The sequence below is a fragment of the Acromyrmex echinatior genome, chromosome 4 (genome assembly GCF_024713525.1).
Source record: "Acromyrmex echinatior isolate Ae372 chromosome 4, ASM2471352v2, whole genome shotgun sequence".
Taxonomy (NCBI): Eukaryota; Metazoa; Arthropoda; class Insecta; order Hymenoptera; family Formicidae; genus Acromyrmex; species Acromyrmex echinatior.
Genome location: NC_141855.1, coordinates 3,406,453 through 3,420,561, shown reverse-complemented (window position 1 = coordinate 3,420,561; position 14,109 = coordinate 3,406,453). Strand labels below are relative to the sequence as shown.

Genomic DNA, 14,109 nt, shown 5'->3' with positions numbered 1-14,109 from the left:
ATATTTCTTAAAGAAGTGTTGATAAAAATGTATACTGGTCCTAATTTAAATTAAAATGTTATATAAAATTTGTTTAATTGAAAGCGTAAAAATCTAATCTAGAAAAAGAAGATACATAAGTTAAGAAATAGGTGAAAACAGAAAACCAAGAAGAGGGGGACAAACAACTCGAAATATATATAATTATTATAAATTATATATATATATATATATAATTTATAATAATTATATATATATATATATTTATATTATTATATATATAAGTATAGTATACAAGTCGTATATCAAGAAATGTGGGACATCTCTCTCTTGTAGAAATAATATAAATATATATATATATATATATATATACATACAATTATCACATTTCTTGACAAACGACTTGTGAGCAGAACGAGCTAAACTGAGTTGAAAAGTTCTTTAGCACTTTGCAATTTTCGCGATCCTTTTTAAGATATCTTTAAGAGTTCTTTAAGAAACATTTTTAAGATTTTATAAAAAACTCTGAAAGAGAGAGATGACTTAAAGTTGTCTTATTTTATAATGTTGATTTTATCCGCTTATTCGGCAATCGTTAGAAATTAATATCTCGTTAATTGTTGCGTCCACTCTACCTGCCTACAAGCGATGTACCTGTACTTATGTATACTTATTTTTGTAATTATTTATACAGATATAATTTGTTATATGATGAGTTGTAATTTTAATTTTAAACTGATATACCTATAAAATCATGTATTTTTTAAAATTACAATGAGTTGCGCTAATAATGACAATAAAAGCTTGTTATACATTCAATCTCAATGAAGAAAAAATTCATCGTGAAATCCACCTGCGCGTTGTTTTGTTGAAGACGAATGAATGGAAGCTTAAACGAAATATCTGCCTCACTACTAGAAAGTTGAAAAATAACGTACATGCAACGAATATACAAGGAAAACGTGCGATGTCTGTGATAATAAATTCGGAAGAGAACCGAAAAATGGTTGAGAGGAAAAGAAGGATGAAAAAGACTTTTTTTTAGTCGGCGCGTTTATCAGATGAAAAAAATGTGTGAAAGGATATTACGATAGTAATGAACGGGAAATTAGTGACGTGCGCAAATATAAATGAAAAGCGACGGTAAATATGTACAAAATCGAGAGAAACTATTACGTTAACTAAATAAATGTCATATGAAATTTTTTTGAGCAAGAGAAATTTAAATAAAAAAATGTAAATTGTAATTAAAACGATATATGTTGAGAAGATGAGGAATGCGAGGCTAGAGAAAGAGAGCGAAAGCAATATGGCAGAAAAATAAAGATAAAAAATCAGTGATTGAAAAAGAAATAAAAAAAAGAATAGGTAGGAACGGAAGACCATTAGGGAGGAACAAACGATCCGAAATTATAGTCCAAAGTGAAAATATAAGAGAAAAGAATGCAGCTATGAATTGATATTGGTAGTATAGGCGAAACGATAAAAATATGCAAAAATTGAACGAAAAGTATTCTGAAGAGAATGAATTTGGGATTCAGTGGGGATTTGTTTGTGAATGCGCGAATAGAGTAAGGAGCGAGAGAAGTAAATATACATTGTTCGAAGCGAGGAGAAACAAAAGATGAGAAAGGAGGAGAAGATAATAGGATAAAATTTACTAAATAAATTACTAGTAACATGTGTCGTGTCAGAATAAACAATAGCTGTTGCTTTTATTTTATTCATCAATTTCATTCATGCGCGTATTAAATTGGACAGTTAAAATAATGACTGAGTTTACGGATGTATGTGTCATCTCAAAGCACAATTCTCTTATTAAAAATTATTTAATTTTTTTGTTTATCCCGATTTTTATGTAAAATCACGTTTTGTACTACTTATTTAATAAGATCATAGCATTATGAATTAAATCAAAATTTTTTATATAGTAATAAAACTCTGATCAATATTCGTGCAAAGAATCATTTGGACCCATTTACTCGTTTAAAAGTTATTTACTGCAGCAAAATATGATTGTTTCGTTATACAAAACCATTATAAATTATTTGTTGTTTATTTTTTTTAGCTAGTTTCAGAACGTCTTTATGACAAAAATTTTTTAGTTGATATTAGCTGATAGTATCTTGATTTTTAGCTGATTTGTTGGTTAATAATGTATTTTTAGCTGTTAATAATATATAACCAAAACATCCTTAATTTCTGAACAACTGTTTGTTGAACATCCTTAATTTTTGAACGAAATTGGATAACTGCTTCTCTTTTTATAGGTAGATTGTAACGACAATGTAATTAAGAGAGTCAAGGTTAACTATAATCGAGAAATAGACTTAATCTACTATAAGCAGGCATAGAACAAATTCGATTACTGTGGAAAATGACAGATTACTCGAAAGAATAAGAGTTAACTGGTAAAGTAGGATTGTCTTGACATTAATATAGATAAACAGAGTTAAATGGGAAAGATGATTTGTGCTGAGGGATTGATTATTCAAGTTGAAAGAACCCCAGTAGCACATGTTGGTTTTATACACGTTTCTTAAAACGTTTGTAGAAAATTAGATGCGTTTAGAAAACGTATATAAAACGTATATATGAATCAATAGGTGTTATCTGGGAAGTTTTGAGGGATATATAGATAAATGTTTAAAAATACTCCATTAGAGTAAATCTATGTGAAAAATCATAACGAGAACAAAGAACATTTAATGAATGAATGAATACAAAAAATACGACGAAACACAACAATAAATAGGAGAGTTCGCATAAACGATAATATAAACGATAAGTACGAGGATTTGTATGAAAGGTGTGAAGTAGACACACACACGATGGTCCGGATAACTTCTGCCTTCTTTCCTCTCTCTCTCTCTCTCTCTCTTTCTTTATCTCTTTTTTTCTCTTCTCATTAAAAAAACTGTGCAAAGTGTGGAGCGAGCGAGTGAAGCTGAAAACCAGCGTTTCTCGAAGCGCAAGTAGGCTAAAGTGGAAATACGGGGGTAGCGGATCGGGTGTTGAAGAATAGAGGCGAATGGTGGTGGTGGACGCAAAAGGGGTAGGAGTGGGAACTGTGACGTCATGATCGTCGAAGGGTTGCCCGGGCAACGGGAAACGTTCGCCGCGTCGGGATGCCGACGCACGTCGCCACCACCGCCGCCGCCGCCGCCGCCGCTACCACCACCGCCGCTACCACCACCGCCGCCGCCGCCGCCGCCGCCGCCGCCACCGCCGTCGCCGCCACCACCGCCGCCGCCGTCGTAAAAATCAATTTAGACCTTGGCTAGGTGACCGCTCCGCGTTCGCACGGCGTTGCTGCGACGCGGCCGCTCCGCTCTCTCTGGCGAGGCGACGAGAGCCACGCTTCTCTGGAGGTGCCGGGCTGCCGACTGCCACCACCGTACCACTACTACGAACCACACGAGCTCGGGGCCACGGGCCAAGCTCCGGTAGTCGCGAGCGGCCAATTCATCGAGCTGGTGCTCCGATCGTGGTGCTGGCGACGCGACGCGTCGCGTCGGTATCGCGTGCGTAAAGGCATATTACATGCGCTCACACAATACATACACATGTACGCGTGACGTACTCGTACACCCACACGATACAGCCGTTACGTATACGCACGGAAGTCGTCGGTGCATACACGCATATACGCAGCCACGCGTGCGTACGCACTGTTCGCGCGCGCGACACGAAGCATCTCGCAGCGGGAGGAGCAGCGGTGGAAAAGCTCGGATGAGAGAGCACTACTCGCGTATAAAGTGGCATCGGGTACATAGCGAGAGAGAAAAAGAGAGAGAAAGAGAGCGAGGGAAAAAGAGAGAGGGAGAGAGAGAGAGAGAGAATCGAGTTTCTCTGAGCCGAACATAGTGCGCGCAAGCTTGCGGAGAATAGTCCTGGTGGACGCCTGAGGGGGAAGATCGACGTGGGAGCTTTCAGTGCCGGAGCTTGCGGAGACGCGCTACCTACTCGGGAAGAACTCCATCGTGGAGGTTTTCGACCGACTGGCGAGCTTCCGGAATTTCCGGGTTAGCGGGTCGGCGCGTCGCAAGGAACGGATTGAGCTTTGATAGTCCGGATGCGTCGCGGGAGAAAAACGCACGATGCTTGCGTAAGCAGTTGCGCGTGTCGATAAGATAGTTTCGTATTTTGTGCTCCGCGGCAAGAAGAGCTTGCTAGAAGAGCTCAACGCGGAAAGAGTCCGGGACCATACGAAGATAGACGCTGCGCGAAATGCGGAGCGTACTCAATTGAAGAAAGATCGCGTGTGTGCTGGTCGAAGTGTTCAATGAACAAAACTCGCTCGGTATTTGCTCCTCGAGCGAGTGACAAACATCTGTTTTTGTTCTGACGCGAAGCACGGCAGAGCTTTTAAAAAGTACGCCGGAAAGCTACGGACGCTCTTCTTTCGTTGACCGTTTGATGTTTACTCGTAAGCGTTTTCTCCTCTATTTTATAATCGGCTTCGGCGGAGCTTCATCTACCTGAATCTCGACGTTACGGATGTGACCGAGTTTACGATTGTGCTCGAATAATAGTGAAGGCTTGAAGACAGAAGCAAGAAACGAAATTCTTCTCGTCCTTAGCCAATTGGCATTTACAAGATGGCACTTTGAAGAAAGCTTTATATCTCGATACTTGATATCTTATAACATTCTATGAAAAGCTCTATCTTTACCTACGAAGTGTACAAGAGAAATTTTATAGAGTCTCTAATGTTCTCTCGCATAAATTTCTAGACTTATTTTCGTAATTGTGATCATTTTTAGTCTTTAAAATACTTTTTCTCGTTATCATTAAAAAATAACGTTTCGTTACTCGTTATGTGAACTATTAGTGAGAATTGGATCCGGTTCGATAGAAACACGTATTGTTTTATCGACGAGCAATGTCATTGATAGCCGTCTCTTCGAGGAGTGCACTCGTATCTGTGTATAGACTCAACGGAGAGCTCGAAAACTAGAGAATGTAGTGTCCTGCTTGCTGGCGGAGATTCAAGCTCAGGCTTTTGCGGCGGCCAACCGAGCCGAAACAGGTGGAAGATCTCCGGCGCGATACTCTGAAGAGTACCACGAAGAGCTATCGCGTGACTATCGATGATGGTGGAAGGCACGTTGCCAGAACGCGGTTGGTTGGCCCGGCGCGCATCTTCGTTCGGATCATGCTCTGCTGCGTGCCGGTCATCACTTCGTTAAGCTCAACACTTTTTTAAAGAGATCGAGCTAGAGAAAGAGAGAACCTTGAGGAATGCTAAGCGTGAAATGACGATTTTTAGGATCGTTCTCGAGCTTAGGCCGTCGACGCCGACGTCATCATCATCGTCGTCGTCGTCGTCGTCGTCGTCGTTGTCGTCGTCGTCGTCGTCGTCGTCGTCGTCGTCGTCGTCGTCGTCGTCGTCGTCGTCGTCGTCGTCGTCGTCATCGTCGTCGTCGTCGCGATGTTGGAGGGGCAAATGTTATTTGGCTAGTTAGTTACATCTCTCCGATGCGATTTTATAACGAATGCAGCGAGACATTGAGACTCGACAAGAATCTGTTTCGATATTTGCATTTTGAAGAACAAGAGCGACGATAAAAGATCTTTGCATAAACCAAATTTGTTTTCCCGCAAGAGGAAAGATTGTTGAGAAGATTAAATATACACAGCTGTGTGAGACGAGTAGAAAAATAAATAAATTCGTAGATAAATAAATGAAATAAGTAGATGGAAGTAGAAGGAAATAGAAAGGATAGTAAGGAAGAGGATAATGAGTAGATCTTGGATTTAAAAACTAAGATCTGATTAAAGGAACGTTAGAAGCCGAGAACTTGAATTAAATCTAGAAATTAGCAATGTGATCGTTCTTTGAAAGAAATCTAGGTCAGTAGTCGTTACTATTCGATCGTGCGACGAGTTTGAAGAAGCATGAATCAAACAAATGTCAGTTCGAACTGATTTAAGAAGATCCGTGGCAAGAAGCAGCGTATTCCGCGCTGTGTGGAGGAAACACAAATTAGAGGAGAAAAAAGTCTTTAAGTTTAAAAGATTTATTGGATCTCTTTGTAAAAAAAAATCTTTTAAGAGTTGCTAATCGCAAATATAAAAAGATCATTTCAAGTTCATTGCAAGAAAGATAACTGAAGTAATCGTCGAGATGGCTACGAATGTTTGAGTGACAAGCAGTGCCACAAATTTCAGTTTGTAAATGTTCGAATTGGCAAAAAGAAAAAAACGCTTTACATGATTCAAGGATCTTATTCATCGTCAAAGCAAGTATCTACCGTAAGTGATTGATACGGGTCGGATCATCGATGTTGGACTTGTTACATATATAGATCTGGATCGTCAAGATTTGTACAGGGAATCGATTTGACGTGTCAAGAGTAGAGTTGCCGACGCTTCGGGTACGGTCAACGCTGGCTCTCCCGCTACCCTGAAGGAAGATTCCACCTTCAAGTATGGCCTCGGTGGCAGCGTGGCTGCCATTCGCCCGTGCGGCGGCGATCGGTTGGGTACCGATCGCCACACACCCACTGCCACCGCCGCCGATCCCGAAAGACCGGCGCAAGGCTGACGACGAGAAGCTGCTGATCAACGTGAGCGGCCGTCGCTTCGAGACGTGGCGCAACACCCTGGAGAAATATCCGGACACGCTACTCGGTTCGAACGAGCGTGAATTCTTCTACGACGAGGAGAGCAAGGAGTACTTTTTCGACCGGGATCCAGACATCTTCCGGCACATTCTCAATTATTATAGAACCGGCAAACTACATTATCCGAAGCATGAGTGCCTGACGAGCTACGATGAGGAACTTGCATTCTTTGGTATCTTGCCGGATGTGATTGGCGATTGTTGTTACGAGGACTATAGGGATCGCAAACGCGAGAACGCCGAACGGCTGATGGACGATAAGTTAAGTGAGAATGGTGACCAAAACCTCCAGCAGCTGCTCGACATTCGGCAGAAGATGTGGCGGGCCTTCCAGAATCCGCACATTTCTACTGCCGCATTGGTATTCTACTATGTCACCGGATTCTTTATCGCCGTGAGCGTACTTGCGAACGTGGTGGAGACTGTGCCGTGTGGCAATCGTCCGGGCCGTGCCGGTACTCTTTCATGCGGCGAGCGTTACAAGATCGTATTCTTCTGCCTGGACACAGCGTGCGTAATGATTTTCACCGCCGAATACCTGCTCAGGCTGTTCGCCGCACCCAGCCGATGCAAATTCGCGCGCTCCGTGATGTCGATAATTGATGTGGTCGCGATACTGCCGTATTACATCGGACTCGGAATCACCGACAATGATGACGTGTCGGGCGCGTTCGTGACGCTACGCGTGTTTCGCGTGTTCCGTATCTTCAAATTTTCACGCCACTCGCAGGGATTACGTATTCTGGGTTACACTCTAAAGTCCTGCGCTTCCGAGTTGGGTTTTCTCGTGTTCTCGCTCGCGATGGCCATCATTATCTTCGCTACCGTCATGTTCTACGCGGAAAAGAACGTCGACGGTACCAACTTTACCTCGATACCTTCCGCCTTCTGGTACACCATCGTAACGATGACTACGCTGGGGTAAATACAATATTTTATTCATTATTATAAATTTGATATATACAACATATTGTAATGTGTGAAATCTGTTTCTCTCTCTCTCCCTCTCTTTCATACGTCAGTTGCAAAAATTACAATACGTTGTTATATATTAAATCTTGCACGTTTATGTTACTTACATATCATTTTTGTAATTACTTATTTATTGTTACTTAAATTAAGGCAAATTATAGTTATACCATACATATATAATAGTTATATATATAGTTATACTATACATTTATCCGAGATACATTTTGGAGATGTCCTTAGAATGTTTAAAGGATATACGGATATACGGATCTTCCCTGGAGGAATGTATATACATATACATAACTACAAATTAATGGCTGCGTTCAGCAGAGAAAATAGCTTTGCAACTGTTATAAAATTTTTCAATATGATTGATTTATACACATTTAAATTCAAGAATCAAAAGCAGGAACCAATCATTTTCTTTTAGGAACAAATTATATTATAATTTATCCGCTGTGGTAAAAATATATTTTGCAACGTTCTTAATATATTTCCTCTTCTACATATGTGTCAATTTTTGTCATTGTCTTAGTATGTTTATCTATATGTATATAATTTTAATTGACAGACTTATATTATCTTTGAAAATAGAACGTATTTTTATTTTGAAAGATTGTTAAAAAGCGAAAAAGCGAAAAAGTAATATGCGTATAAATATTTATTAGATACTAAATTTATGTGAATTCTTCATGTTCAAAAAGCTTGATAAATTGATTTTTACAAATTTAAATATACAGTTAAGGAGCATTTAAGCATATTGAGTTATATGAATTGTAAATGCGAAATTTGTAAAAATCTCCCTTGTATATTAAATATACAATTAAGGAGATTTTTACAAATTTTGCATTTACAACTCATGTAACTCAATTTGAAAACAGAGTATAATAGTGCACTTACAATGCGTCGAGTTATGTACTCTATATAATGGAAGTGAATTGTCCGTTGAAGTACAAGAGAGTTTGAGTATTTGACACAATCTGGTGACCAACTTTAGCGTCGTTATAACTTTTTAACGAGATCGTCACGGTTCCTTGCCCATATGTAGCATTTTTGTACGGAACATAGTTTCACGAACGTTTAATGTTTTGCACTTTAAATTATTTCGATAACGTGCACTTTCCATGCACGCTTTCATTTATCATGCTTTCAAACTTTTCCGAATTATTACTGCTTTAATAGATGAGTGAGTAAAATCTAAAATTATAAAATTTAGATTATAAAAATTCTTTATAATTCTCATATTTTATGTGTGTATGTGTGAATATACAACTTGAGCTTAAAACAATTTATAATTTATATAAATGTAATAAATATACATGTCATTATATTAGACTTATCAAATATTTTAAATATTTTATTTTGTAATTTGTTAAATATATCTTCATTAAATTTTCTATCATAATTAAAAAGAAAAGACTTGGCTCAAAATTTGCCAAATATTCGCTTTATACCACACGCTTATATATGCGTGATTAAATTATAGACTGTTTACACAATTTGAAACATCAAACTACTAATTATTCAATCTAATTATCAGGTATAGGAAATTCCATTTGATGAAAATATTATCGTGATTCGAAAGAGTATTATCCTCGCAGAATTTACTGGCCTATAAAATCTTTTTTCCTTTAACCCGCGGATTTTCTTTTTCCCTTTCTCAGTCCAATATCGGAAACGAGCGCCGGCACAAGCGGAAAAGTCTTGTATGCATCTCTTCCGCGGCCGTAAACGCCGTAAACGCGGCTTCTCGATTCCTCGGAAGCGTTGGTTGTTCCTCTATTTTATGACACAGCCGCTATTTCTGTCCGACCGAATCTATGCCAATGATATTTTTGTTGCGTTTTCACTCAGACAGCTGACAATCACACGTGTAATCCGAGGATTGTCTAATAGTTACTTGTTACTATCCGTACGATTTGGAAGTTTGTCTAGATTATACTTCGTCGACCATGTTTCTTTCATATAATGTTACTGCCGAACATTTATTAGATGACACTATGTTTAGATTTTTTTTTTTTCGAAAGTACTCATAAAGGAATATTCAACTGTAGGTTATGCATAAAAAGAATGATTTTGTTGAAATATCTAAAAAAAAGCTAGATACAAATTTGAAAATAATTTTGTTGGACTAAAATAATCATGTAGAACGCTCAAGCATAATAAGTAATGCTGCAAAACGTTTTGACGTTCTAGCAATAAATTTAAGCGTCCTATATAATAATTTTAATAAATATATAAGTCTAACAAAATTATTTTTAGATTTATTCTAGCTACATTTTCAGATACTTTAGGTCCTTTTATTACTCTTTTTATATTGATTACGAATTGATTATTGTGTAAATATCAGATGCTTTATTAAGCTAGCAACTTTACAGCAAACTGAAATCGACTTTGTTGGAATATTTAGTACTTATTTTGTATTAAATTGTATTGTTAAAAATAATTTTGTAACATATATATGTGCCATTTTGAAGAGAATGACGTTACATCTTAAGTATTATTACAATATTAAGATAGTGATAACACCCACATTCGTGATAACACCCTCAAAAGTTAAGTCCCTGCGCGCTCGGTGGCGATATTTCCGCCAGTGAAAGATAATTTTGTTATTTGTCCATAGCCGCACGTATATACGAAAAAAAATGAATATAGATAACGCAGCTCATTGCTATACTTATAAACTCTCTTTAATTCACATGACAGATTAACAAATGTTTACGAAAATTGCATTCTTTTCAAGCTCTACTTGCCAAACTAAACGGTAAAAAATTATAACATTTTTTTTACAATATCCGGTTTATGTTGCTTCATTGCATACTCGTTTTTTATTAACATATCTGCTAATTTAGACCATATAAAAATAAATGCGACATTTTCATCAACTTGTATAGAACGACATGTATAAAAAGTACAGTTTTAAATTGTTTATATCTCACAAGAGAACCTCACTTGTCACCATATCGATATTTAAGTTTTTCGTTTTTACTTGGTAAAGTATCTCTTAAGATGTATTCTCTCCGTTTTATAAGTAAATGTAACAATTGTATTCAGAGATACGGTGATCTAATCAATTCATTAAAGTATCTCAAATTCTTAAGTTTAAGACAAAGATGTTCAACCCAAAGATTACAAGGGAACGCGAGGTGTTAAATTTTGATTAACTTTGTGTACATATAGGATACGTAAAAAGATGAATTTAGAAAATATCAGTTTCGATGGAAAAACGTTTGAAAGGATGAAATCACCTCTTTTATGTGTAAATTTTCAGTTTTTTCGTTATATCTCGAAAACTATTCGAGATATTAAAAATGTTTTATCCAAAAAATTATTAATTTTATAATAAAATTATCTCTATTTACATCAATAATATTTTTTTAGAATAATTATTATATTAAAAAAATTTGTTTTGAAAAAAAATTATTTTAAATATTATTTAGTTACTGGGGGAAAGAAATGATGACCTTAACTAACTAAGAACCTGAAAAGATCCTTAAAATTAGATCAGGGCTACTTAAAATTTCTTAATTATAAATTCCATTTTTTTTTAGTGTTTGATAAAATAACTGATATGACTTATTTAAAATAGGAAATAGAGATTCCAGAAATTTATTACTAGTTTAATAAAGGTAAAAGTAAGCATCGAGAAAGAGGATCGGTAATGATTGGTAAATTGGATAGAAATAAATCGTGTGTTTTTTTGTAAAAAAATTTTTGACAGAAAGGAACTTGAATCGAGGAATAAAGACAGACTAAAGACTATTTATTAGAACATTTTTATTCTGGAATTTTCTTATAGGTACTATGGTATTTATCTGAACATTATAAGAACTATTATTGTTCTTGACTTCAATACACAAATAGAGAAGAGTGACAATAGTTACATGGCACTTTGTATGCAAATTACATTCCTCCAATAATTTTATGTAAAATGATTTTGTCTAACATTATGCAGGCGAAGTGTGAGTACGTAGCTTTGCTAGCTAGAAAATTGAGCTAGAAATTTTCTTAGAGCATCGGACGAGATTCGTAAAATAGCGCAAAATAATCTTGGCATTGATCTGGATTTAGTGGATAATGTAATGTAATATAGTCATGTCGAATCGAGAAGAAAAAATCTGATTTGTCGATTAAGTCAACGGCGTATCGCTACTTTTTTGTGTCTCACTGCCTGCTTTAGCGTTTGCTTTGCGTGTCTGCAGGATCAGGACAGGTCACTTCCTTCAAACTTTAACGAGAAGGATCAACAGGTGCTTCGAGGGTTCGTCTAGTCGCGCGATTAACTTGATTCTTTTTTAATCTACACCAGGCGAATAGTGGTTGCCGATATGAATTAGCTTCGACCTAGACTTACGTGGTGCCGGAACAAAAGATTGAAAATTGCGGTATTAAAAACCACGCGAGAACTCCGAAATAAAACTGGTACGCAGAATTAGTTTCGCGAAATTTTTCGCTTATCATAGAGATTACGTAACTCGTCTATTGGCAACAATGCAATTCAATCATACTTTTAATCCTCCATCGTGCAAATTTTTTTGTTAAAGGGATGGATATTAATTTTTGTGCACGTGGAGAATCTTGAGAAAATTAACGATGTTAAAAAAACTTTGCTACTGAAACTACGAATTAATTTTGTTGTCTGTAATACCGATGAAGCACATATTTCATACTTTTTAATTTCGTTCATTTTCGTTGTACAAAATAAAAAATCCTTTTTCAAAATAAAAAAAAAGAATGTGGAAAAAGAAGTTGTGAGAAATTATAAATCTGTATAAAAAAACTCCAAAAAATATAAATTACGGTTTCTTATTACATATACGTCATTATTTTACATAATATAAATTAAATGATTCTAGTATATGTCCAAACAAAAAATAGTTTTCTACATTTGAATAATGTATAAGAATATAATGAGATCTTTAAATTATTATTTTGAAACTTAATTACTATTGAAATGAATGAAAAAATACAATTTGAATGTACACGATCATTTATAGAATGCTAATTTAGATATATAAGATGTAGCAGTGCAAGAAATGTAATGTTTTAGTTAATGTTTTATTTAATGTTTTATTTAATATTTTACTTAACGTTTTACTTAATATACGTAATGTTTTGCTTTGGAATTAAGAATCGTTTTATGGTCATTAATCAAGTCGGTTGTCGGTCCAGCATCCCCTAAAGGAGATCTTATAACGATTTCAGCTGGGGTGCACTAGTGCATATTAATTTGCACACTGAATAGTGATTTCGGCTGGGATATATTAGTGTGCATATAGAAGCCATTGTTGTTACACAATTGTCGTAAAGATGTGTAATATAAATATAAAAACAGGTTAAATCGTGAAATCCTCAATACAGTAATTCTATTGTGCTGTTAATAAAATGTGTATTTGATAATTCGAAATATTTGCATTTCGTTTTTACATACACAAATTACACCGATACCCGAAATGTGCAGAATCGGAATCATTCTAGCTGAAATCGTTATGTTCTGACTTTTGAACATATATATATATATGTATATATATATATATATATATATATATATATAAAATATATGGAAGCGGAATTATTATTTATACCATCTATGTACCAAACGTGAAATTAACATCATGCGAGAGAAAGCTGTAACATCCCAAATGTTTGCAATGCGCATGCAAATCAATGTACCATGTTATAAGTTGAGGTACAGTTGTTTTAGTGTTCTCACATATTTTAGCAGAGAAAACTAATCAGTTAGCGCTTAGTGATTCTTTAATATGATTGGTTCCTACACTTAAATCCAGCGAAGAACTAAAGGCAAGAATCATCAGAAAGAATTACTAAGCGTTAACTGCGATTAGTTTTCTCCACTCAACGTAGCCATATTATCGTTAATTATAAGGACAAACGGGCTGAACCAGTTAAATGGAACTGTGAGTGGCACATCCACATTGCGACATTTGAAATTACAGCTTTCTCTCGCACAGTTATTGGCTTCACGTTCAGCACTCAATTCCTCTTCCATTTATATATGTTTTAAGGTTCGGCTGGTCGAATGCAGTCGGTGCAGTCTCTCGCTAGTATCGCATGTTTGTCGGGACTCAACACACCGCACAAATGTGTACAATGTGGCTCTCACAAATTTGTCGGAGCCAGTTGGGGTAATTGTCACTAATTCATGTCATGATGAGAGCCATTTCGACCAACTCCGATTAACTTTTTAATCGATAATTTGATCCATTAGAATTGACTAATAATCGCATCCGTTGTTAAGTGAAACGACAAATGCTATTGGTCAATTCCAAAGGGTTTAATCGTCGAATAACGTTAATTAAAGTCAAAATGGCTCAGTGATTTATATATGTGCTCATGGAATTATTAACATCGTTATCAAGATGATGAATTAATACATCTATTAAAACGTAAAAAAGAAAGCAGAGCGAAAGTCAAAAATAACATCGAAGAGATTGTGCAAAAAATGTTCAATGAAACAATGAATTTTGCAAGTAGATTAACTATAATAATATGATTTATTGCACAGAAAA

At 36.1% G+C, this 14,109-nt stretch overlaps 1 protein-coding gene across 10 annotated transcripts in view; it reads left to right on the top strand.

The window, feature by feature from the left end:
* The first annotated feature begins 3,233 nt into the window (after positions 1–3,233).
* Shal (potassium voltage-gated channel protein Shal) overlaps positions 3,234–14,109 on the top strand; it is a 120,428-nt gene continuing 109,552 nt past the window's right edge. For 6 of the 10 annotated variants that reach the window (XM_011068761.2, XM_087405769.1, XM_011068759.2 and 3 more), the window contains exon 1: positions 3,235–7,528. In XM_011068761.2, coding sequence (XP_011067063.1) covers positions 6,414–7,528 — 1,115 coding nt within the window. In that variant the 5' untranslated portion in view covers positions 3,235–6,413. Of the gene's footprint in view, positions 7,529–14,109 lie in introns of all 10 variants that reach the window. The other 4 variants (XM_087405770.1, XM_087405767.1, XM_087405766.1 and 1 more) reach the window with 1 other exon arrangement.